This window comes from Ornithodoros turicata, chromosome 9, assembly GCF_037126465.1.
Source record: "Ornithodoros turicata isolate Travis chromosome 9, ASM3712646v1, whole genome shotgun sequence".
Taxonomy (NCBI): domain Eukaryota; kingdom Metazoa; phylum Arthropoda; class Arachnida; order Ixodida; family Argasidae; genus Ornithodoros; species Ornithodoros turicata.
The window spans coordinates 40,560,365-40,586,549 of record NC_088209.1 but is presented as its reverse complement, the minus strand read 5'-3'; the positions used below and the strand labels follow the sequence as shown (position 1 = coordinate 40,586,549).

General features: G+C 46.4%; 2 protein-coding genes across 2 annotated transcripts; one reads left to right on the top strand and one right to left on the bottom strand.

The window, feature by feature from the left end:
- Positions 1-1,365: 1,365 nt before the first annotated feature.
- Positions 1,366-13,055, bottom strand: LOC135368954 (caspase-6-like). The gene is made up of 9 exons (XM_064602521.1): positions 12,976-13,055; positions 11,278-11,305; positions 10,042-10,144; positions 9,077-9,236; positions 7,485-7,678; positions 7,164-7,293; positions 4,402-4,592; positions 2,920-3,071; positions 1,366-1,836 (listed from the first exon to the last, which is right to left on the bottom strand). Exons 1-9 carry the CDS (start codon positions 12,989-12,991, stop codon positions 1,545-1,547), a joined length of 1,266 nt encoding a protein of 421 aa, XP_064458591.1. The 5' UTR covers positions 12,992-13,055; the 3' UTR covers positions 1,366-1,544.
- Positions 9,101-26,125, top strand: LOC135368957 (uncharacterized). Its single transcript, XM_064602526.1, has 9 exons — positions 9,101-9,297; positions 17,222-17,308; positions 19,241-19,433; positions 20,857-21,010; positions 21,544-21,677; positions 22,846-22,969; positions 23,678-23,848; positions 24,718-24,858; positions 25,862-26,125. Exons 2-9 carry the CDS (start codon positions 17,245-17,247, stop codon positions 26,039-26,041), a joined length of 1,161 nt encoding a protein of 386 aa, XP_064458596.1. The 5' UTR covers positions 9,101-9,297; positions 17,222-17,244; the 3' UTR covers positions 26,042-26,125.
- Positions 26,126-26,185: the final 60 nt, after the last annotated feature.

The window sequence follows — 26,185 nt, the reverse complement described above, 5'->3', positions numbered from 1 at the left end:
TTTAGAGTGTAGCGAGGTGATGCTTATATAAACCATTTGAAAATAGAACCTTGAAAAAGAAACACCTTAAAAAATGCATCTTCCAAAATATACTTTCGAGAATAAATCATGTAAATATCCACGGCGGCGCAATAAACTTGAAAAAATAAACTTCGTAAACTCAATCGTTCGAAATAAATCTTTCAAAATCCACCCTCTGTGATTGCAGCTCAGAATGATCCTTACTCTCGGAATAAACTTGAACTGTACCTTCTGGGAAAGTGATTCAGGTTTACAATTCAACGCATGCGCGCTATGCTTGTATTCATATGCGTCGTCCTCTGCATGTTCAAACTGAATATTTCGACTTCCTCAACTATTACTGGAAGAAACATTCTTGACATGCTTGCTATGAAGATATCGTGAATTTCGTTGAACAGAACACTCTTGGCTTAACTATGATTTATTTTGACGGTGTGTAAACTTAAATGCTTTATTTCAACGGGTGGACTTTCAAGCTTGGAATTTTAACGTTTTCATTCCAAGCATCTATTTCAGCATACATCCTCGACTAGCTTGCTTGATTTTTAAGCATTATGTAGTGAAATAAGTACTTCAAGAAGTAGCTGGCTACAGTTGTAGGTAATGTGCCATAAATGAGGTGAGCGATAGTCGACATATAGAGAAACAGACAATAACGCCACTCTGTATTTTAAGCAGTTTGTCTTAAATAAGGAGTCAACGAACAGTTCATTTTCATCAGTTTCTCTTGCAACGTGAATCTTGATCGGTTTGTAAGTAACTCAAAAATTGATGATAATGGAAGGAAAAATCTGTTTCGAAGAACATATAGAACAAAGAGGAAAACAAGCAAAACCAGCTGGTGCAGGCAAATAAACTTATTTATTTCGAGACCAGGTTAAGACCGTAATATAGGTTCCGCGAGCACTGAGGTCCCCTCGTTTAGAGGAATTTCTTCCTGAAGCCTGCACACTCTTAGAAATGAACTTGGAACTCTTAGAAACACCGCCATAGCATGCTCCTAGCCAACCGTAATCTCGAATGATATCGTTATTGTTAACGGGAGCCGTACGCCTTTCTTATGACGCTTAAGCTGTTCATAATTGTCACGAAAGTGGCGTACGCCTCCCGTTTTCAACAAATCAGGGCAGGTAACGATATCATTCCAGATGATGGTTGGCTACACTCTTAAAAATGAACTTCACCACATAGCACGCTCCTAGCCAACCACCATCCCGAATGACAACGTTCTCGCCCTAGATTTGTTGAAAACGGGAGGAGGAGCCTATTTTGTGCCATTATGCACGGCACAAAATAGGCTCCTCCTCCCGTTTTCAACAAATCAGGGGCGAGAACGTTGTCATTCGGGGTGATGGTTGGCTAGGAGCGTGCTATGTGGTGAAGTTCATTTTTAAGAGTGTACGAGCAGTGAAGTTCATTTTTAAGAGTGCACGCATCCGGCGCTACGCGCATGCGCAGCTCCATGCAGCTTCGTACAATTTGTCACCGAATGGCCATTTCACTTCGTTCTCTCCCGTCGCGGCTTACATACGGTGGCACCCTGGCATCGCTTCCCAGTAAGCCGGCCCGTCGCGCGACATTCCCCGCGGAGAGCATTCCCGGAATAGTTTATCGATTATGCTCGATTTCTGCTCGTGAATTTCTCTCATTCTCATCAACCACCCATACTCGCGGGAGCCAAAGTAGCGTCGGGGAGTTTCACTCAGGTGCTGTAAGCAGTGAAGTTCATCTTCTGTGAGCACCCTCAGTATGGCCAAGTTGTCGTCTTCGTTGCGCCGTGCGTCTCTTGAACGGCGTGTCAGAAGACGACGTAGGCTGGAAAATGGTTGACGCTCATCAGTGAGAGCACGAAAGAATGAGAAAAGGAGAGAGAAAACTAAGGGAGAGTGCGAGCACAAAGTACAAAACACATGGGGTGCAACGACAAATTTTCGTCACATGATGAAGAATCCTGGGAATATCCCAGACTGGTACCTCGGCCCCGCCCACGTTTTTTTTGTCTTTCTGTTTTCCCCAATGCAAAGAAAAGGCTGGAGACGAGTAGTGCGGACAGTGATACCTTCGACCCAGTTCGAAGCAGTCACACAATCATATTTATGACAAAAGTTTTTTTTTTTTTTTTAAATACAGAAACAAAACTCTGGCGTTGCTACAATTCCTTCCTGATACAACTCTCCTGGACAAGCTCCAACTTGGGATAAATTCCATGATAGGCTAGCCTGCGCCGACTTGGGTGACTTGGAAATCGGGAGCTGACAACCCGAGCAGTGAGTCAGCGAGACCCACCTAATCTCTTTTTCACTCCGTTTCTCTTTATTTATTTCTTTTTATTCAGTTATGAAGGAGTCTGTATATATTCTGTATATATATAGGAGTCTGTATAGCCAACCATCACCTCGAATGATACCGTTTTCTGCCCTGATTTGTTCAAAGCGGGAGGCGTACGCCTTTTTTGTGACACTTATGACGTTCATAATTGTCACAAAAAGGCGTACGCCTCCCCGCCTCCTCGAATCAAATGCAATAACCGTATCTTTCGCGACAATGATTGGGACACTTCGTGCTATGTGGTGAAGTTCTGTTTTTAGAGTGTACATTAAATGTGCGGAAACACTAAATACACTCTTCACTGCGTAGCACGCTGCTAGCCAACCGTCACCCCGAATGATATCGTTATCTGCCCAGACTTGCTGAAAACGGGAGGCGTACGCCTTTTTTGTGACAATTATGAACGTCATAAGTGTCACAAAAAAGGCGTACGCCTCCCGCTTTGAACAGATCAGGGCAGAAAACGGTATCATTCGATGTGATATGGTTGGCTAGGAGCGCGCTATGCGGTGAAGTTCATTTCTAAGAGTGTATGCGTTAAAGAAGAACATCGGGAACGTGTATCATTACCTGGGATGAGAATATATAAAGAAAGGCGCATCACGAAGCAGACCTCTCGGAAAATCATAGTCCATGTCTTCCTCCATTCTTTCTTCTCTGCGCACATTTTGGGGAGGGGCTGGTTGAGGGACAACCACTGGCTCCGGCTTTTTCTCGGGTAACTACAAATATTGGAATCATTTACAGCGTTCTGCGTTCAGTTCTGCGTTCGACACAGTTTTTACACATTTGCACAGTTCTGCGTTCGACAAAGGCTTCGTGACGTACAGTCGCCGAGTATAAGTTGCAATCCATAACTTAAAAATCCGAGACTAGGGGACAAAAAAAAAAACAAGAAAAGAAAACAACAGCACAGCACAGACAAGGTCTCAACAATGTCTTTCAAGTTTAATTAACTAATTAATTGATAAACTAGCGACACATACTGTATTATGCCACATTCGAAAAAGTAAAAAGAATAAAAAGAATATAACGTGAAATGATTAACCATTCTGAATAGCTGAAGCTACAAGAAACGACGCTCCACAATAGCCTGGCTACTGTCTGCGCATCAACTGAATTGAATTGAATTAATACAATTGATGCCCATACCATAGCCAAGCAAATGGTCTGGGCATCAATGTGAGAAGTAAACATAGCTTTCTACAGCGTCTGCCGGAAAGTTCTGGAGTTCTGGTGCGAGTTAAAAGAACTCAAAGCGGTCGAAATTATCCGCAGTCCCACTGAGTAGCACGTGCTCAGGATTTCTCCACACAAATATATGCGGGCTGCCTGTAAGAGCATGCGTGAGAACCTACTCGCAGTTCAATATATTTATGGTTTGGAAGCACGCTACATTCCTGCGGGTAAAATTTATAGCTGACACATAATTAATTACAAACGGGTGCGCCTCGAAATAAATCCCCGTTGCAAAATAAACTGCTCGAAATTGTTTCGCGGTGCCCCGATTGAAAATGAGCTGCCTAAAATGCACGGTCGCCTGCGGAAAAATGCCAACCGCCTACTTAGACTAGCCAGTGCAAAAATGCAAAGGCCGAACTTGCGGCGTGTAATGCTAAGCCTAACGGCCGCTAAAATGTGCTTTCGTTCGCTAAAATTATAGTTCAACAAGCATCAGAAACTCGTAAAACTGAGAAGTTAGTTAGTGCTTTTGGATTTTTAAACACTGCACATCATCTCACGAAGCAGTAGACATTTTATTTGTTTCGAGACGTTGAATTTCGCAAACAGTATAATATCGAGGCCCTCCCTTCTGTACGTGGGATCCTAAATGTTCTGCAAAAGCGTCCCCGAAATTGGACCTTTTTCACAACGCCTCTGCGCATGTGGTGTGCGACCCTGACGGCGCCGAAGACGGTTCCATACACATTCGATAGATGGCGCCAGTACGACTGCGGCTGAGCTTTGGCACGCGGCGATCGTGTTTCGCTGGACGGCCGATAGGGTACGACGCGAGTGTGAAACAGGTCCATTTGCAAATTATGTACTGACCTTTGTGAGGTATAGGTTTCTTGTGAGTGTGGACACGTAGGAGCTGGTGGTCATCGTGTCCTCATGGCGGCTCCGAATTTTGTTGGCTATTTTGTCTAGCATGACAGTGATCTCATTCACGGGCTCCGGGGTGCAGTGTTCTTTAAAAACGTCATGAAAGTTCTCTGCATATTGCATGTCGTAGCAATAATCTGAAACAACAATCAAAGGCAAGTTGGAAGGCATTCTTACATCTATTCATAGGGAGGGTGGGTTTTCTTCTATTTCTCTCTCTCTCTGTCTTTTTTTTTTTTTTCAGTGATGGCTGTATGAGGGAGCGTTTGTGGTGATCACGGCGTCGTGGTTATTAACATTTCGTGTCCATGTCGCTACAATGCAATGTCGCATTGTAGCGACACGAACTATCACCAACTCCCCATGTTCTATGATTATAATCATTTAATTCGGCGCGCCATTGCCACGTCGAGACTGGGACGAACCCGGGTTCGAATTACCGTGCCGGCTGTGCTGTCTGGGTTTTTTTTTTTTTTCTGGGTTTTCCTTAGAGGCTTTCAGACATAGTCGGCACAGCTCCCTTAGAAGTCGGCACAGGACGCACATTCCTCCGCGGCGTCAGTCGTGACGTTGCCCACCTCTGTGAGGCAGACAACGATCAGCCATATCAGCACACTACCCTTATTGCGCGCGGCCCGATATAGTTATCGCTGTCACTTCTTCGCACGTGGCTGCCAACAGGCGTGAATTCTTTTTTAAAACCTTTACAGACTTTTAACAAAAAAGCTATGACAGCAGCATTGATGTCGTTTTTGCAATTCAGTTACGGTCCAGGCGAACATCCTTCCGAAAGGAGCGTGTATAACTACTAAGTAATTAACTAAATAAATTAATTGATTAACTCTTTTAACTACGGAATTTCGGGCGAAAGCGAGGCAGCAAAACTGCAGATAATCCTCGTTGGAAGGAAGCTTATTTTACCTCTTAAAAATCACAAAACCGACGCGTGCCGTGAAATATCCATTGCCAAATGTCGCCATGCACATCAGCCGAAACCGCGCCGGTAGGGAGAGCACTGCGCTCATTCGACGTCAGAGGGTCACGTGCTTTGGACCGATGGAGATTATTGGAGTAGCTGTTCACCTGCTTGGTCATATCAATCGCTTTGAGGCCTAAATATTCCTCCGTCGGCGGAGGTGGTGCGCTCTTGAGGCGCGCTGTTTTGGTTTCGGCTCATTTGCATATACGAAATAGGCCTCTAGCGAAATAGCGAGAAACGTCATCATGATGTTGGTAGACAGACTGAAACCGAAACAAATTGGAATGAGAAGGCTGGGTTCCACGAATGGGCACTTGTTCGCTGCCTCCTATTGGAAGACACCGAAGGTCGCAACCCTTTCAGGGACCATCGTGATTCCCATCAGGACCATATGGCTTTCGGGCGCGACCTTCTTCGCCCCTATAGTTTCCAGCGTAGTTCAACTCTACCAAATTGGTGGCGCTGTCGAACACGATGGCGTCAACCGTTCAACAAGTCGTTTCCTGTTTCACGATGACGTCACTTGTTTACAAACAGGGAGAGGTCTATTCGCCGATGTAGATTTTACGACACGCTCTCGTTTCAGGATTTTTAGGAGACAAGATAGCTTTTTCGACGAGGATTTCTCCCATTCTATCGCTGTCTCACCTCCGCAGGAATTATGTAATTAAGGGGGTAATTAATAAACTTTAGGTTCAGGCCCCGACAAAAGTTTACAGAACACGCAAGCGATGTATTTCCAGCTCGGTGCGACACGCTACCGGCGAGCGGAAACGGGCTTGTTTGCTCGTTCAGAGGGGCGAGCGAGTGCGTTGGTAGGACAGATCACCGCGGTAGTTTCGGTATCGCTTGAATGTGTTCGAAACGCACCCCTTCACCCCTCTGAACGAGTGAGCATGCCCGCTTCAGCTTGCCGATAGGGTGTTGCATCGAGGGGGAAATACACAGTTTGCGCGTTCCGTAAACTTTTGTCGGGATAACAATTTTAATTAATTGATTTGATTAATTAATTCGGTCGTTAATTAGTCTACTCTCTTTGAGGGGATGTCCGCCTGTCCGTATAACTCGACAGCGAAAATGAGGTCTATATGCTGCTCTCATATAATTTATTTATAAAACAATATGTAAATGATATTAAAAAAAAAAAAAACACTGTTTATGGTCTTGTGTACTAGCTAACTCCATACATCTGATTTCTTGTCTTTTTTTTTTAATTTTTTGAAATTCTGCACTAGCACCGTGATTCAACTGTGAACGTGCACCGTGTACAGACATGACCAGGTGGAGAGAGGGAGCAACAGAAAGGCGAAAAGGACAGCGAAGGGTTATAATATGCTTCCTGGGCCGACTTCTGGGGAACTGTACTCACATTCTCCTGCACTCTCAAAGCAGAGCTTCACCACATAGCGCTCTCTTAGCCGACCATCATTCCCAAATGAAACGTACGCTCCCTCGACTTGATGAAAACGGGGGGGGGGGGCGTACGCCATTTTTTTTGGCAATTATGAACTGCATAATGCCACAACGCACTTCTGGTTTTCTGGCAAATCAGGGGAAAGAACGATGAAGAACAAGCGCGTGATGATGATGATGATGATGATGATGACATGGCTTGAACAGAAGAGTTGTATTCAGGCTAATCGAAACCATTAGCATTCACTGGAAGTATGGCATTTTACAGCGCACGTACAGGTTCATACAAATCTGCTGCACGTGAAAGTATCCTCACCTTTTTTCGGACACATGCAGGACGCCAATAGGAAGTCTGCGCTGATTGGTAACTTGTAGGCGGTGTCTCGGCGCCACCCGGATCTCATGTCAGCGAGCATGTGCTCTTCGTGCTTCTTCACGTAGTCTGCCTACAGCGAAAAAAAAAATAATAATAAATAAATAAAGATGATTAACGTAATGAATGCGTCGAAAATGCGCTAGCATTGAGCCGACCCACCTGCTGCCACTATCACCCTTATCCACCCAATCCACGCCTATTAGTAACTGTTAGTAACTAGTAGTTATAAGTGGATGGTGACATTGTCACCATCCGACTTACCTCGACGAAAAATAGTTTCGGTTTTCCGACAAGTTCCGGACAGTTGTTTCCCATGAATGGTTGGGTGATATCCTTCATTCTCATTGGTCTGTCGTACGCGTACAACCGGACGCCGTAGGTGTCTTCGCTCCGGCACGTCAGAAACCAACAGACGAAGCAGTTGCTGTCGAGCAGTTCCTGTTTCTTCTGTCTGTCTGTAACCGAAAGGCAAAAGTGGAACCTCGAAAATATGCGGGATAATAAGTTTCACATACTTGCACACTGCTTTTATACATACGTCTGAACAATGGGTTAATTAACGGCTGAACAACAGGTACAATTATTTGACTCTTGTTCGAAACCAATTGATTATAATCGAAGTTTTTGGGGAGCGCAGTCGTAGGGGATAGAGTTCATAAATAGGAAGCAGAATAGCGACACTGAGCCACGCCCGGCGAACGAGGGCGCCATCTTGGGTCCGGCGCGGCTGCGTCGCCTAGCAACGGGACGCAAATCTCCCCCTCCTCTGGTGGAGAAGAACGCGTAGTCGAGCCAGCTCGCAACCCAGGGATGCGGTTTTGCATGGAGGTGACTCAACATGAATGGCGAGTTCTTGAAAAGAGAAACCACGTGACACGAACGGCCCAATCGCGCACCGAGCGGACTCAACATGGACGGCGAGTTCTTGGAGAGGGGTACCACGTGACACGAACGGCCCAATCGAGCACCGAGCGGGCTCAACATGGACGGCGAGTTCTTAGAAAGCGATACCACGTGACACGAACGGCCAAATCGCACACCGAGCGGACTCAACATGGACGGCGAGTTCTTGGGGAGGGATACCACGTGACACGAACGGCCCAATCGAGCACTATCGCTTTTGATTCGACAAGAGAGGGGGCGTACGCCTTTTTGTCGCAATTTTCATATATCCAAATTGCCACAAAAAGGCGTACGCCCCCTTTCTCCTCGAATCGAAAGCGAAAACCCTATCATTCGTGGCAATGGTTGGCGCACAGCGTGCTATACGGTAAAGTTCTGTTTTTAGAGTGTACAGTTATCGCTCCTGATACGAAGAGAGAGGGGGGCGTACGCCTTTTTGTCGCAATTATCATACATCCAAATTGCCACAAAAGAGTGTACGCCTTCATGTCTCTTCGAATCAGAAGCGATAAACGTATCGTTCGTGGCAATGGTTCTAATTAAGTTCTAATTCTAAGTTCTAATTCAGTTCTAATTAAGAGCGTACAATCCATATGCAGTCATTGAAGCTAGCATCATGTTGTCGAATACTAGTCATAGACGACTGCCTACACTCTTAAAAATGAACTTCACCGCATAGCACGCTCCTAGCCAACCATAATCTCGAATGATATCGTTATCTGCCCTGATTTGTTGAAATCGGGAGGCGTACGCCTTTTTTGACAGTTATGAACAGCATAAGTGTCACAGAACAGGCGTGCGCCTCCCGTTTCCAACAAATCAGGGCAGATAACGGTATCATTCGAGGTGATGGTTGGCTAGGAGCGTGCTATGCGGTGAAGTTCATTTTTAAGAGTGTAGGGTGAAATGTGAAACGGGTTACGGCGGTGATTACTCCTGTGGAAACTTACACTCCTGCATCTTTTCTTTGATTTGCTTGATCATCGGTTGGTTGTAGACTTCGCACTTGAATCCCATAGCTTCAAAAGTCTTCTTAATCTGTTCTGCCTTCCTGTTGACAAGGTCCTCTCGCCTCTCTTCCGGCTGTACGCCCAACGTGGCGCTGACACGCTAAGGAACACCGAGACAGAAAAGTTCAGGAGGAATAAAAAGGTACAAGTAAAGGAAATAAGTAAGTAAATTTCAATTGGCTTCAGTATGAAAGAGGTTAGTCGATGATAAAGTCAAAATTGCGAGGAAATAAGCATGCAACGAGCTATTCCTACCAGCTTACTAACTTCAGCTCTGGAAAAGAGGCGGGCCTGAACAGTTCGCTGCGCGTGGGGAATCATTGGAATAATGAGGGAAAAAAATACGGTTGAGAACCACTGTAATAGAGAAGATCATGAATCGGGTATTCGTGCCGAAATGCTTGGGGCTCTTATAGGTCATGAAATGCCGCGTGAAGGTAAATGCCATATGTCGGAAAATGCACCATGGACACTACAGACATCATTCACACAACCACAGCATGGATCCTTCTACTGTGGCGAGTGATGGGCTGCGATAAGACGCGATGTCGAATGATGTCCTTATAATACGATGTGATAGTGAAGTTGACGTGGAATGATGGGTTTTGACGTTGAAAGTTTGTGATGCTGATGTCGACCGATTGATTATCGATCGATTATCACGTTGATGGGCCACGATATTAATGTGCTGTGACGCGCTGGTAGTAAAGCCCACCATGATATCCGATGCTGACTAAGCATCTGTGACCAGACATAATTAATTAATTACCTCATCCGGAAATAATGCAGGTGTGTTGCGCATCTATCGCGCAGTCGCATGGCAATGTTGAATGATTTCTGTACTTTCTCAAGCAAAGATTATCAAAGTGGGCTAAATGCTGAACGAACGCCTCATTTGACATTACCGACATGTTGATGATGAGGCAGAGGCCCGGAGTTTTCCTATCCATCCTGTATTCGCTCTGGATGGGTTCCGAGCAGTCCACACCTGGGTCTTGGAAGCTCGGCCTGAAATTTAGAATGTATAAGCTTGAATGGCAATTATGGACCGCACAAGTGTAAAAAAAAAAAAAAAAAGCCGTACGCCTCCAGTTTTCAACAAATCAGGGTTAGATAACGGTATCATTCGAGATGATGGTTGGCTAGGGGCACGCTGTGCAGTGAAGCTCATTTTTATGAGCGTATACAATCATGAAAATGAGTTTCACCACATAGCACGCTCCTAGCCAACCATCATTTCGAATGACAACAGGAGGCGGAGCCTATTTTGTAGTATTATGCACGTGCATAATCATACAAAATAGGCTCCGCCTCCCGTTGTCATTCGAGATGATGGTTGGTTAGGGGCACGCTATATAGTGAAGTTCATTTTTATGAGCGTGTACACTCATAAAAATAAGTTTCACCACACAGCACGCTCCTAGCGAACCATCATCCCGAATGCCAACGGGAGGCGGAGCCAATTTTGCAGCATTATGCACGTGCATAATGACACACAATAGGCTCCGCCTCACGTTTTCAACAAATCAGAGGGGCGAGAACGTTCTCATTCGGGATGATGGTTGGCTAGGGGCGTGCTACGTGGTGAAACTCGTTTTTAAGCGTGTACTACACAGTGTCCTCTATCATTATAACTACACTAGTCGTCGTTAAGATGAGCGACACCTGAACCTCCTAATGTACGGCCAAAACAGAATTCGTAAAGTGCACGGCGTAACAACAAGGGAGTTAGACGCGCCGTGCACGTATCCCTGGCGTGCACGCTGCTGTCATCTCGAATGACTAGGTAAGGAGGACGCAGCTTGCGATGTTTGTAGACGAGAATCGAACAAAAGGAACTGGGAAAGTTCTCCAAGTTACTTTGACAGAGTTACCTAAAAAATCAACGAGTTCCTCAAGAAGTTACTGAAGTTCGAAAGCAAAGAGCTAAGTCAAAAGTTACTGAAAAAAGTAGCTTAGAGTAATGAGTTACTTTGTAACAAGTTACCCTCGAGTAACGGTTACGGTTAACGAGTGCGGTTAATCTCGCAGTGCGAATAGTAACTGCTGTTGACAAAACCTCCAATGCGATGTTTTCTGGAAGACAAGTTCCACGAAAAAAAAAAGAAAAAGAAAGAAAAACCGAAAAATCCAACACTTACATTGATGGCAGCGCGTCCGCCTGGCATGCTGGAAGGAGAAGACGTGGGAGATCATATATGTTGCATGACTGTTCTTCATCACAGTGGCCGTAGCAGTATTTTTTCGGGTAAATCCATGCACCCATAACTTCTCAATGCGAATATATATTTTATATCAATATATATTGGCACTAACGGTTAATTTGGCGGTCTTAATGGCTGGACGTTCGGGAACTATTTCCCGGGACCTTATCATCCGCACTCCGCGGTCGTACCATGAAGGCTGGTGTGGAATACTGAAAATCTGAGGCTTCGCCAGGATTTTTGAATGATTCTGCGACATCTCCGTGAAGTCAATCGCCAACGTTTAAGCTCACATTCGAGAAGGAGCGCGTGACGACAATAAGATGTTAGGATATATGAGTGGCGGAATGAATTGTCGATCGTTGAAAATGTTGTAGCAAAAGCAGAACATCTTGACTCATTACTGGTTCGACATTGGAAATACTTGTCCAGTATTGGTTCAGTACAGTATTGCCAATAACCAGTACACTCTTAGAAATGAACTTCACCACATAGCACGCTCCTAGCCAACCATCATCCCGAATGACAACGTTCTCGCCCCTGATTTGTTGAAAACGGGAGGAGGAGCCTATTTTGTGCCGTGCATAATGGGCACAAAATAGGCTCCTCCTCCCGTTTTCAGCAAATCAGGGGCGAGAACGTTTTCATTCGGGATGATGGTTGGCTAGGAGCGTGCTATGTGGTGAAGTTCATTTCTAAGAGTGTACTGGTCCAATTTGGTTTAATTTGTAATTCGTCCAATATTTGTCTAGTACAGTATTGGCTGCGCAGAGAAGTTTGGGAGTCGCCCCCTCGTGTTCGCTGAACGAACCCTACCGTGAGGACATTCACGGACAGTATTCGCACATTGCATTCTGTATAAAGGCATTGCATGTGCATGGGAAATGCTGTCCTGCGTTGATTTTTCCTGATAGTGCGCGTGACGGAAATGACATATGTGTTCCAAGTAAGTCGCAAGTTCATTCCAATATGACGGATTTTACTGTAAGTATCAGAAACGAAACTGAAACAAGGATCCCCTCCGAAAGGCGGCACAGTGGCGGCGAGACAGTTTTGCCGATTGGAACAAGATACAGCGTTGGTTGGCAGTGTCCTGTAAACGTGGTCCGTTAATATAACCGTAGTTCTTGAAACAATTTCACTCAGCGTGTTGGTCCGACACCGTGAAGGTCATTCCTTGTAAACATACATTTTTAGGTACACTTCTCTGCTACTGTTATCAATATTTCGCGAACATAAAACGATCGTGAAATTCGCGAAAATTGCCCCTTTTGCGCATCACGGTACCAACAACCCGCCACGCACGAGATGGCTGTTATCTTTCCCGCCTCCTCCCTTATGGAACTCTTAACTCCCAGCTATATGATTAAAAGTGCTTAGGTTTATCACGTGATATGCGTCTACTCAGCAGCTATACAAGAACAGCTTCTTGTCGTGCGTCCCGTAAATGTGATTTACGAATTCTATGAAACGCACGCAACGTATATAACGATATCTTCTATCTATCACACACGACTGAAATTAAGCGAGAGGGGTACCCAAGGGGGGGTGGGGTACCCAAGCTATACGACAGCGTAAGTTTTGGTACACGCTAGAGTAGTTAGTCTCGGTTACAAAAATGTTTTCGTCACATACCTGAAGTGGACGCCATGCTTGCTTCTCCGTCTCTCTAATCTTTTCTCTGTATACGCCGTAGCCGCTTCCCTTGGCAACGCAGATATCTGCTCGCCGTTGGCGCACGTTATCATTCTTATCGACGCTGTTGCGGGCTCTACATGTAAACTCTTGACGGGCGTTACTCAGGTTGGATTCTTCCATACAGTCTTTGCCACCGAGGTGCGGCACGTTGTCGCGTGAAGAGAGAAGAGCGGAAGTACCCATGGGGGGGGGGGGGTCGCAGCATATGAACCTCTGCCCGAGAAACGTCATCATGACGTTGGTAGACAGACTGAAACCGAAACAAATCGGAAGGGGAGGGATGGGTTCCACGAATGGGCACTTGTTCGCTGCCTCCTATTGGAAGGATCGAATGTCCCATTCAGAGACCATCGTAATCCCCTCAAGACCGTGGCTTTCGGGCGCGACCTTGTCCGCCCCATAACTTCGAGCATATTTGAACTCTACCAAATTGGTGGCGCTGTCGAACACTATGACGTCATTTGTTTACAAATAGGGAGATGTCTATAGGGGAGTACGTTGTCATACTTTGCGCCTCATATTGATAGATAGACTTACTACGCATGAGAATAGCCCAGGAAGCTTTACCCATGAGGACATTTTCTACTACGTAAATAACGAGAAATTATCTAATTAGCGAGACGTTATAAATTAGCCAATTAGCAAGATCTTATAAATTATAAATTTTATAAAATCTCGTTGCTTATTACTCATGATGTCGCCCTGCCTCGTGTCTGAATGAGTGAGTGGGCGAGAAATATGTAAGAGAGGATGGGGGGACAGCGTTACTGGGGGTTCCCTTGTTCTTGAGGCACTCTATCTACAGAGAAAGTCCCGCTGTCGTGGTGTAGCTACAGCATCTCACCAGAAATCAGAATGTCCATGTTCGAATCCTGGCGTCAGCACTTTTTTTTCCTGACTTGCTCGATTTAAATGGTTTCTTTTAGACGTTTCACGTTGAATAGCGGACAAATACAGCGGAACAGTGAATACGCCGTTCGCTAATTTGTGGTATAGCTTTAACGTCCCGCTGCAGGTTGGTAAGGAGTTTGCGGATTTGAGTCTCACCAACTCATGCGGTTCATTCTTGGGAATACCTCACGCACTTTCCAGTACCGGGACGCCGGCTCAATTCTTCCTGAACTATTCCCAAGGCGCATTCGAACGAGCCTATCTCTCACACTCCTTCACGCTGTCCTCGAGAACGCATTAAACGAGTATTAAAGGACACCTCCATAAAGTTTTCGTCTTTTATACTGCGGTGCATTGCACAAGGAGGAGGATCACACCTCACCTGTGTGGCAGGCGAAAGGTGTTCGATCTGCACTCCATCATGTAACTCTTCCCCTCTTTCAGAGAGCATGTAAGGGAGTCAGTGATGCTGACGTCACTCTATAACAGTCCGCCGCGAGTAGCCCCGCCCCGCGGCCGTAGCAGGCGAAGCTTCAGTGGGAAGTAAGTTTTCTCGTATACTCGCTACGGTGATGTTACATCACAGGGGGACGACCTCCGAGATCACCGCTCGTAGCTGCTTTTTTCCAGGGCGTTTTTGTCCATATAATAACGCAGTATACGTAGGGCCTGACTTTTTCGGGTTAAATGCGTATCTCAAATTCGGGGGTAAAAATCGGGCGCTATTTTTAAATCTAATTCGGGGAGATAATTGTGCCTTCGGGTGTTATCGGGTGTTTTTGTTTCTCCTCTTGTCTATTAAGTCCTTTCCTAATCTTTTCTTTCTTTTTTTTTTTTGCGGGATCATGACATTCCAGCGGTAATCCCCGAAGGCATAGACAGTGTTTACACACATGGGTGTATTGCTGGAAACGTAAGGAGACCCATTCTTACTTGCGTTGCACGTGGCGACCTTTGTTCGTCTTCAGTGGAAACGTCACTTGAGGATTTCATAGTGACTGGAATTCGGGAAGAAATCGGGTTTAACCCGAATTGGTCCGAGGTCAGTTCGGGGGGAATAACCGTGCGCTATCGGGCTTAACCCGAAAAAATCATTCCCTACGTATACGGAGCGAAAATATTGCGCCTGCTGGCTCCTGACATACAGCCTGATGAAACGACCAGGTCTTGAAAGCAACGCTAAGATGTCAGTCTCTCGCTCGTTTACAAGTGTTACGCGTGGTGTATGTAACAACACGGGCTCAGTGTCATTTGCTGTGAGTTGATGGGTTCGCATCCTCCCACCAACTGTGACGTCTGAGGTTCCCCTGAGTTTCCGGCAGGCCCTTCAGACAGATGTCTGCGCTGTTCCTCCTAAAGTTGGTGGCTTAGGACGCATACTAACATCTGTGTCCTCGATTGTCATTCATCTGTCCTATTTGTCCTCCATCTATCCATGTCTGGACAGGGCTCGTAGTCACCATGGCTTCGCAGTGCTGACGCCGAACGAAAGACTCACTAGTGCCTGCTTCTATAGTTTGCCATACTATAAGACGATTTTGAAGCACTTTTTTCTTTGTAATTTTATATTTTTTCGTGGGTCATTTTAAGCCTTCTCAGGCTGTATTTTGAACAAGGACGAAGTTAGATTTCGCACGCGCTTTGCAGCATTTCCTGAAGGCGATTCCATTCCAAGCTGTTCAGTCGCATTAGTGGTCAACATGAAGACATGATGGTGTATGAGGCTCCAATAATTCCTCTCTTCGTATCCTTTGTGTATGAAATGGATTCATTGTGCACGACGAGGTACGTTGACTTTTATCACGTTTTTGCACGCTGCCAAGTGTCCCTTGAGGTTCTGTAGCTCAACTGACACCTGCCCTACAGGGGTCGTCCGGTACGTGAGGTTTCAAGGAAACTCGTGTTCGTTTGAGGACACTATCGTTGGGCTTTACTGATGTAAGACTATTGGGGGAGCAGTGGTAACATTGAAGCGAAGACGTAAGTCCAATTTCCCGTGTCTCTGCTAATGTCTGTCCGTCCCTTCCAAGCATTGTGCGCAGAACAGATTCGGCTTGGTGCACTAGACCCTCGGTGGGTCCCAAGGATGTAGGTTCGAACCCAGCTCCTAGTAAATTGGTGGCATGGTACAAGTCGCACAGGTCCAGCTCCGCAATCTTCATTAGTGCTGACACGTTAGAGAGCACGGCGTTTATTTTATTTAATCCATGAAAAGAAGGTGCCTCAAAGGTTCTATACGCGAAACTTCAATCTTGTTCACGAACCCTGTGCACTGCTGTCAATTTTTGAAGATCTGCTGAGCCTCCACAAGTTTCGATGACGCGAGGAGAGTGTGACGTAATCATAAGCCCACAAATTGCAATGATCTCATGTTCTGGGGAGGGCACTCGTCTTCTAGCAACGACGCCGGCGTCCGGGGAGGGTCACGTGGTGAAGTCACGTGACACTGATCGAAAAAGGGGAAAATGGGATAGATGAGTGCAAAGAGTGAGCCCCCCGGAAGATGCGAAGGGCAACCTAGGCGCTCTGTCAGAGCCTAACATGACGTCACCAGTTCTCAAAAATAAAATCATTTTCTCTAGCTTTCGCGCCACGTAGAGCCAGAATATTTTGCAGGAATGGGAAGTGAGACGATAAGATTTCAGTAACATAACTTTGGTAGGATTCTGAAGATACGAGATTTAGTCCGTAGTGGCACTTTAGTCGTAGCGTCGCTCATATGAGTCTTGCGACAGAAAGTTGTCACCAATTATCCTTGGTGCCTTGGAGAATATTAACCTTTGACTTGTACCTTTTAGAATCGTTTACGGTAAGCCATGTCAGCGCCGGAAGCTGTGTTCTCTCTCTCTTTTTTTTTTGTGAGTTCTTCCAACTTCGACTAATTGAGCTTTGGTGATCTACTTATCTTACAGGAATCACCAGCGGGTGCGAAGAAGCCTGTTTCACGCGCGTGTGAACCACATGGATCGCGTTTGCCTTGCGACATCCCGTTCTCTTAGCACATTATCTCTCTTATCTCTCTCTAACACTCTCTCTCTCAAATATTCTCAGGACTTGAATGTTCTGTTGTTGCCGTGTTACTATTCAACACACACTCTCTCAAATGGTCATCATACGTTTGGTTTTGTGGCGCTCAGACCCTCTAGTGAGGGTAAACGTTTGAAACCACCAGCAATACCGTGCTAGTCTCGTTGTGACCACTGTATACCATTGTTTATAGCGTACAAGAATAGTGTGGTCGATGTAGCTTCGATATCATTTTCCTCCTCAAACACTCTTTTCTTTTGTTAAGGGATCACGGTTCCTACGACACGAATGACCACTGCTGCCACGGCTCAGACAGCTCCTTCAACCACCACGACAGTTCCTAATACTATAGGTACCATGACGAACCCATTAGAATTCCTTAAACGTCAGCAAGTACAGGTCACGGCTTCTAGGGATCCGAAACACTCCGATGGTCCACTTGCCATACCTTGTGGATGACTTGCGCCTCCTGGTCCGTCTGTGATGAACCACCACACTCTTAGAAATGAACTTCACCGCATAGCACGTTCCTATCCAACCACCATCTCGAAGGATACCGTTATCTTCTCTGATTTGTGGAAAACGGTGACAGTTCGTTTGTGACAATTATGAACAGCATAAGTGTCACAAAAAAGGCGTACGCCTCCCATTTTCAAGAAGTCAGGGAACATAACGATATCATTCGAGATGATGGTTGGCATGGAGCGGGCTATGCGGTGAAGTTCATTTTTGAGAGTGCAGAATGCTATGATGAACCACACAGAATTATCCCGATAAAATTTCCGATATAGGGTTGGGAAATTTGGCTCTTCGAGACGGAACCCTCTGTAATGTTTTTCTTCTGCGTAACATTAAACATGTTGGTAACGGCCACAGTAGCAGTGGTGGATCCAAAGGGGGGAGTTTACTCTAAAAAGTGAGCTTCACCGCATAGCACGCTCTGCGCCAACCATTGCCACGAATGATAGCGTTATCGCTGGTGATTGGAAGACAGAGGGGGGCGTACGCCTCTTTGTGGCAATTTTCATATATCGAAAGTGCCACCAAAATGGCGTACGCCCCTCCCCCCCCCCCGAATCAGAAGCGAAAACCCTATCATATTCGTTGCAATGGTTGGCGCACAGCGTGCTATGCGGTGAAGTTCTGTTTTTAGAGTGTTGCAAGAAGGCCTCTACCAACACCACCTACACTCTTAAAAACGAACTTCACCGCATAGCATGCTCCTGGCCAACCGTCATGACGAATGATATGGTTATATTCCCTGATTTGTTGAAACGGGAAGCGTACGCCTTGTGACAATTATGAACAGCATAAGTGTCACAAAAGGCGTACGCCTTTTGTGTTTTTGTGTGTTTGCGAAATTCAACTGCTCAGTAAAATGACATGTTGCGCATAAACTCGTCCGGCTTGTGGCTTGCGAATGATGGGGTTATCAATTATTCCGAGGGAGAGGGAGGCGTACGCCTTTTTGTGTCAATTATCATATATCCAAATTGACACAAAAAGGCGTACGCCCCCTCTCTCTTCGAATCGGAAGCGATAACACGATCACATTCGTGGCAATGGTTGGCACAGAGTGTGCTATGTGGCTAAGTTCAATTTTTAGAGTGGGCGATTGCCCCCTAAAAAACCCGGTACACATTACCCCTCTCCCTTCCCCACATACGGGCTGTCGACAAAGAAAACGCACGCCCCACCCCCCTAAAGTGAGTGTTTGGGTCTGCCCCTGCCCAGGATCGTCACACCAGTGCATTCCTTAGGCCTTTCTGCAACATAGATAGGAACAATACGCACTTCGTCCTCAATTGAAACGGAAGATGGCAGGTGGCCCGTTCTGTGGGGAAGTTTTCTAGAATATTTCCCTTGTGTGACCTTCCCGCCAATACCGATCTCAGCCCTCGCCCCTTACCGGACAGCAGGATTAACCGTAATTTGCGTCATAAGCAGTTTTGTTCATGTGGAAGGTTTGTCGGAAAACCCAGGTAAAATCGTGCAGCACAACCGCTGTATCCGCTCCTGGTGCCATTTTGGCACACCCATTAAACAGTCAGCAGTCACAGGCATGTCGAACAGGAGGCCGGTATCCTGTTGGGCACTTGGCACAGGGCAGTCTTCGGACCTTACCTGATGTCACCAGCTGTCACCTGAGGTCACCGACATGTCTTCCTTCTGTGGCGTTCATTGCGCGTTCTTTAGCCGTGAAAAGCGCAATGAGTGGCATCATAGACCCCCATGGACCCCATGTCGGTCGTAACAAACTGTTACTCTTTCCTTGTCTGTACAGGGTTGCCCGAGCAACTACTCTTCTGTGTGGCCGACCGCGTCGTTGGCGGAATGCCTGACCACGTGTGCACTTTTCTGGTGCTTTCCACAACGGACACCATCTTTAACGACTGCCATCACAGCTCTTTCCAGCGACTGCTGTCGGACGCCGTGGGGGCTGCTAACACCATCTATGGTGTGAGCCTTAAAGATGCGTAAGTGGTCGCAGAAGCATCCGTGCAAATACTTTTGCATTTCTCGGTGACTCGTGAAGTGGTTTCCCTGTATCTTTGCCCTCATATATCACGTGTATGATCAGTACAAGGAAGACGACGAAACGATTGCCACACCTTGCCGCATGATGCCCGGAAGAATGTAGGTGCTTGTAAAAAGATTAGCGGTCTTCCGTAATTGCGCGTAACTACAATAGAACTACAGTAGAACTACAGTAGAACTACAGTAGAGCTGCAGTAGAGCTGCAGTAGAGCTGCAGTAGAGCTGCAGTAGAGCTGCAGTAGAGCTGCAGTAGAGCTGCAGTAGAGCTGCAGTAGAGCTGCAATAGAGCTGCAATAGGTTATGGTATTTATTTTGTGATTTAATTGGGATACTTTTAGCGCGCCGTCGGTAAGCTGTTTACATGCCGTTTTCAGCGCTTCCGGTTTGGTGCCAAGACGACATCCGGTTTCACAGTAAGCACACTCCGCGCCAACCACTGTTCCGTTTGATGCAGTTGTCGCTTCTGATACGACCTTGTTTTCAACAAATCAGGAAAGCGGAATATACAATCCTACATGGTTTCGTGTGTCCTTAGTCGCGGAAGGACCGGAAGTCTTCGTGGCACCGGAAGTTGTGGCGGGGGCTTGTTTACGTTTACCTGAGAATGTCATGTGCGATGCTACGGAGGCGTTGTGGGGCTCGGGGTGGGAAAATGAGATCCGAAGAACCGATTGCCATGCTGTTGCGCCGGCGACAGGCACCTCGAGTGAATAATCTCATCGAATATTTTAGCCGTGTATTTAGAGAGCCATTGATTTTAAATATCTGAAGCATTCACACGAAACCTGTGGGGATGACGGCAGGCCTACGCGGATTTACAGCAACGCGTAGACAACGGAAGTCCGAGAACGACCGTTTGTTGTTGTCGGCGGACACAACGACCGAGCAAGCCTCTGAAGCCTCGTTTGCAGCTGCCGCTAGGTAACGTTACCCAGCAAACACGCACGTGCTATATGCTTTATGCTTTACTCGGCACTTGAGGCAGAGGGGTCATGTTGAATAACCTGCCATAAACGCGGTTTCCGCGGCTATAGTCTGTGCTGAGTTTTTAGTACGACCCAAAGGAATTTCTGACGGATTAGGCCAAAGGGGTTACACAAATCCGCGACTACCCTCAAGAGGGTGCTTTTCGCAAAACTGCCATCTTGTCCTGGTCACGTCATGGGAAACGTCATTTTGCCCAATAATGCTCTCGCATTGATACAGCAAGGCAAGCAATACCGGTCTGCAAGGAATCTAAAACAGTCACTACGTGGAGAGAATTATCTGAGCTCTTGGGCACGGCTGCCAGCGTGCGCACCAGTCAGTGCTATTCAAGCAATCGTTTAGTTTTATCTTATTGCAGTTTCGTCTTCCTTTCAGGTCAGTTACAGCAGGCTTATACGTACTTCGAAACGAGCAGAAGTGTTTCAAGCACTTGTGGGACAATTCTATTCGCAGCTTCGGCACCTTGGAAATAATGCTTAGACCAGGCACCACTGCCCAGAGCCTAATCGATTACATATCTTTCATGAAGGTAATCTGCATTGAACCACCTCAGATCCAAATTGACTCATTTTACCAAATAGTGCATATTTCGCGTGACCATGACCAATGCTTCGATGGTTCGGGATTTGTCACGCTTTGCCCCCAAGTGAGCCCGTAAGTTTTACAGCAGATGACAATGAATGCGTAGAGAACCGTCACACAAAACTGACCCCTGCATGCTTTTCCTCAACGAGGCTGCCGCATCCGAGGTCACGTGCCTGCGAGAACCAATAGGAAGAGGCTCTGCCGGAGTCAGTCATAATCCGGAATGACATCATCCTCTCCCCTGATTTGTTGAAAACGGGATGCCCGCGCTTTCCACAAATCAAGAGAGAATCAATCAATCAAGATCAATCAATGTTTAAGTTTGTGGCGACATGCTCGACATCGTGCAGAAGTCTCGCCTCACCACATAACACTACCTGTGGCCTGGCCTCACCACGTGACACCACATGCGAACTTCAGAGGATCCAGTGATTGCGTTTTTAGAGCATGACTTCTATCCTTTTGTTTGTCCAACAGGGACTTTCCGAGCTCAGGAAAACCTACAAGGGAGCAGACGAGAAAGGCTACCTGTTTTTAGGTATAGCAGCTATATATGAGACAGGTGGGACGGACCCAACCATCACGTTCAAAGGTCACTTCGACAGGCTTATGTAAGTGACACAGCTAACTCTATATGATAAGACGCGCCATGTCAACCATCATCCCTGAAGCGTACTCCCTTTTGTGACGCTTTTACAGTCGCGTTAAAGGAGCATTAAAGTGGTGTCTAACATGGCCAAAAACTGCTGTCATCTTGTAAAGCAGTGTGTGAAAAGCATTCCGGCAAAATATTTCACCGCGGCGCAATTTGCAAAATCATTACCGCGGTGACAGGTCGGAGCGCTCCAACTGCAGACCACACCCACTCTCCTGTGACGTTTGTGGTAGAGAGCCACCTCATTGGTTGGTAGGAGAAGCCGTCTGCTACGGACATTGCGGGCTTTTTCTTGTTGACTTGTTATTCTTTTTATGATTTGTATCTCAATTACATTATCTTATATTATATTATATTATCTTAATTATATTCTCCATTATTATATTATATCTATAACTAATCATACTTTTATGATTAGTATTTGTATCCGTGGCTTCTGCGCACTCTAAAAACTCACAGCAGCAGAAAGCAAGCAATGACGGCGCTTTGTGGCGCCACCTGTTAGCCACTGAACCAATACTGTGCGATGAAAACGGTGAGACAGGCTGCACGCTATCGGGAAGCGCTGGGGTATCGCTGTACAACACAGAGTTAGAGTCGGACCGAACCCACTCGTTCTCCCCGTGGTGTTAGCGGTCCCCAAAAATCGAGGTCGTGTCGTTGACAGCCTTCAAATCCTCCGTTTCGGACATCACGCAGCCGGAGAACGCCTGGCATCTCCGAAGCGGTAGCAGGCGCTCGGGCCTGCGCAGTGTGGCTCACCTCGATCATGTGATCCCCAGGTCCAATGAGGAGCGTCCTTACCACACACGTCACATAGTGACGCGCATGGCGGCGCCCTTCACGCGTCTATTGTGAAGGCGAAGAAGGGTGTTTCCCGCACGGACGATTGCAGGAGTCCCAATTTCGCAGCGGTTGCACTAATTGTTGGAAAAAGCTCTTTTCGGCCGCCTAACATTGCATACCGACCAAAAACAAAGTTGTGCTCCTCTAGAATATTCCTTTCATTGTGGCAAAAAGGGACGCGCTGCAAACAAATTGTATCACTCTGTGGCACTAATGCCCTTCGACGTGCCGCCACGTCGTGTTCATGTGCAACGCAACGACGACATTCTAAACCGCAGGGAAACCAAGCCGGATATTTTGCTTTTCCGAACTACTGACACCAGGGCCCTACCCACTCAGGGTCGGAACTACTACACCGAGGGTCCGTCCGTATGGGCACACTCGGAGATTCAAGCGAATTTTGTAAGTGTCTACTTTCCGGGGCTAAATGTGAGAAATTCGTTTGGGGCCTCTAGAAGGCAAGCACAGTGTGTGCCAGTCGCTTTGCTAGTCGTGAAATGGCGCGAGTGCCACGTTCGGTAAAACTGGATGACTAAGCAAGTCCTCGCAGACGAGCCCTGTCGGCGCTGTCGTCTTCGCAGTGATGGCCAGGAGTTAACTACATGTAGTTAGACTACTAGTTAAGCTACCTGATTGTAGTTAAAAAGTAGTTATCAACTACTTGCAGAAATGTAGCGTTGAACTACTAGTTAAACTCCTATTTCGAGTAGTTAACTACAGTAGTCAGGTTACTGCAGACGCCGACTACTTCCGATTTTGCCGCAAGCTTTACGGCGTGATTGTGCTTCCGACTTTTACCTTGAGCTACTTGTTTGATGAGAACGGAGGCGCAGAGCAATTGTGCAGTGCATGTGTACTAAATCTTCACTTTTATCGCTGCTTGTGATTCATATTTAGGTGCCCAAGGACACTATAGAATGGGATTGGTGTTGATGGACAACGTTAAGTAGAGATGTAGTTAAAATACATTACCTCCCCTGCAAACTACTACTAGAAAACTACTACTGTAGAAGTAGTTAGTGGCCATCACTGCTGGCCCGTTCTGATTGTGTCAGCCTGTATCAGTTGTGGGAGGCTAAATGCTATTCGTTCTTCCTTTCTCCCATCTAGCACGACACACTGAAGCTCCGAGATTCAGTGACTGTACCTCCAGATACTAGGCAACTGTTGTCTCTCTCTGTTGCGGCATTCAAATTGACTTATTATCATGTATATAACGGTTATGATGGGATTGAAACACGAGAAGTCACCGCCGGCTCGAGGGTGGGCTTGAGCACCGTGGTGAGTTTTCTTGTGTCTTTCGTACCATGTAGCTGCTAAGTGATGAACAACACCGATCATCACGTGACACGCTCTATATAGCCAACAAACATTTTTGAATGCATTGTTTTCAATAAATCAGGGGAGGGGATGATGCTTGGCTATGATCGTGTTATATGTAGAGTTGAGTGCGGGTAAGCAAAGTTGGAGCCGCACCCGCGCAGTACCGGCGCGTGTGTGACCCGCACGCGCAGTGAAGTCTGTATAGCCGCATACCCGCATTGGGAAGTGTTCCTCGTCCACTTTACCGTTGTTTCTATTTTAAAACAATGGAAATTCTGAGTGTTGGCGACGTGTCCCGGACGGCTTCAATCGTACGCCTTCAATCGTACGCCAATAAAACTGCAATTCAACAGAGAGCCATATATGTCCGCATTAATAATCGAACTCCCCCGCCAGCACTTTGCCTGCTGCAGTCTGGCACATGGATTTATACGGCCAACGACATAGGGCGCTGCTGAGCTCGCGTGTGACAGAAAGGGATCATATAGTAGTTGGCCATGGTGTGCGGGTAAAATGCGGGCATACCCGCATTACCCGCGGTCACATTGCGGGTACACCCGCATTTTACCTACCTACCTGCTACCTGCAGCGCTACGCTACCTGCAGCGATCGCGAATTCCTACCCGCAAATTGTGACGATGTGCGGGTAGCCGCGGGTATACCCGCACTCGCGCTCAGCTCTAGTTATATTTACGTTGTTGCTCTAGTTAGTTTACGTCTCGCTGGCGCTGTGGGATATGTGCCATAACGCGGAGGAGACCCTGTGTGCCAAGCAGTATTTGAGACAATACTAACCCCCTTTCCCTCACGTCAAAACCTCGTTCCAGCTGTGTCGCCTAGGAGACAACTACGACGATTTCCACAAAGAACCAGGACATCAGGATAAGTCTAGAATACAATATATAAGGAAGGGATATGACGTGAAGGAGATGATGATACACGATACGGATTGGACACTCTCCATAAAGGTGAACGTATTGGTCTTCTCAATACGGACCTAAGATGGGCTAGACGCAGGCACTCCTCCTGTCGGAAGTAAAGCCCTGCCCGGTTAGCGTCTTGCCATCGAAACATCGAAATCCGCGCGCATAAAATCCACGGCGCACACTCTTAAAAATGAACTTCACCGCATAGCACCCTCCTAGCCAACCATAATCTCAAATGATATCGTTATCTGTCCTGATTTGTTGAAATCGGGAGGCGTACGCCTTTTTTGTGACAATTATGAACAGCATAAGTGTCACAAAAAAGGCGTACGCCTCCCGATTTCAACAAATCACGGCAGATAACGATATCATTTGAGATTATGGTTGGCTAGGAGCGTGCTATGCGGTGAAGTTCATTTTTAAGAGTGCAGGTAAATATTCGAAATCGCGCACCGTAGGAAAGGGAGAAAAGAATATCATCCGAATAAAAAAAAGAACGAAACGAATAAGTGTCATACGTCTCAAGTCACGCTATTTGTCGTCCATTCATATTGCTTCTTGTAACCACGTGATCTTTGCAATTGCGACCGCCTAGCTTTCCGAGATTGCATGTCACGATTTCGCAGCCCGATAAGTTCCGGTATTCACGAGTTGCCGATTTTCTACGACTTTTTTTTTTTTTACTTTTACTTATCATGCGTGTGCGTGGTTAAACGGCAAATATAGGCTCCCATATCTGTGCACATATTTATTTATGTATTGCGTATGTATGCGTATGTATTTATGTATGTGCACATGTATATAAATAAATATTTATTTATTTACTTATTTGTTTATACGTGTGCCCACTAACCACACATGCCTAGGCAGTAGTGCCTGGATGCGTGCCCATGCAATTTAAATGCGTGTAAATATGTGCGTATGCTCATGTGTGCACACTTAAACATGACTTGCCCAACTTATGTTACCACGGCTTAATAACGTGAGCTAAGCTGTTTAGCTGGGGACGACCCTAATCTGAGTCGGGGATTTTTTCTAATTTCAGATATGCAAATCTTCGAAGGAGCATAACTTCACCGGTGGGTTCGCCGTGTTCGACGTGGAGTTACCGCAAGAGTCGAAGGATGTGTGTCGTTCAAGCACCCATTATATGGACCTGCAAATAGTTAAACTAATCGACCACCTCATGACAAAATCTTGGAAAACATGCGACACCTTTGCATGAGACCGGAATCTGTTGGCTCTGCGAAGTAGGACTTGATGTAGGCTGTCCAATCTTGTATATAAAGCAATGCCCTATCCCAGCGCACGCATATTAGTATCAGCAGAGTGCCAGGGGCTCCAGTGCCAGTATGACCAGGGGCTCCAC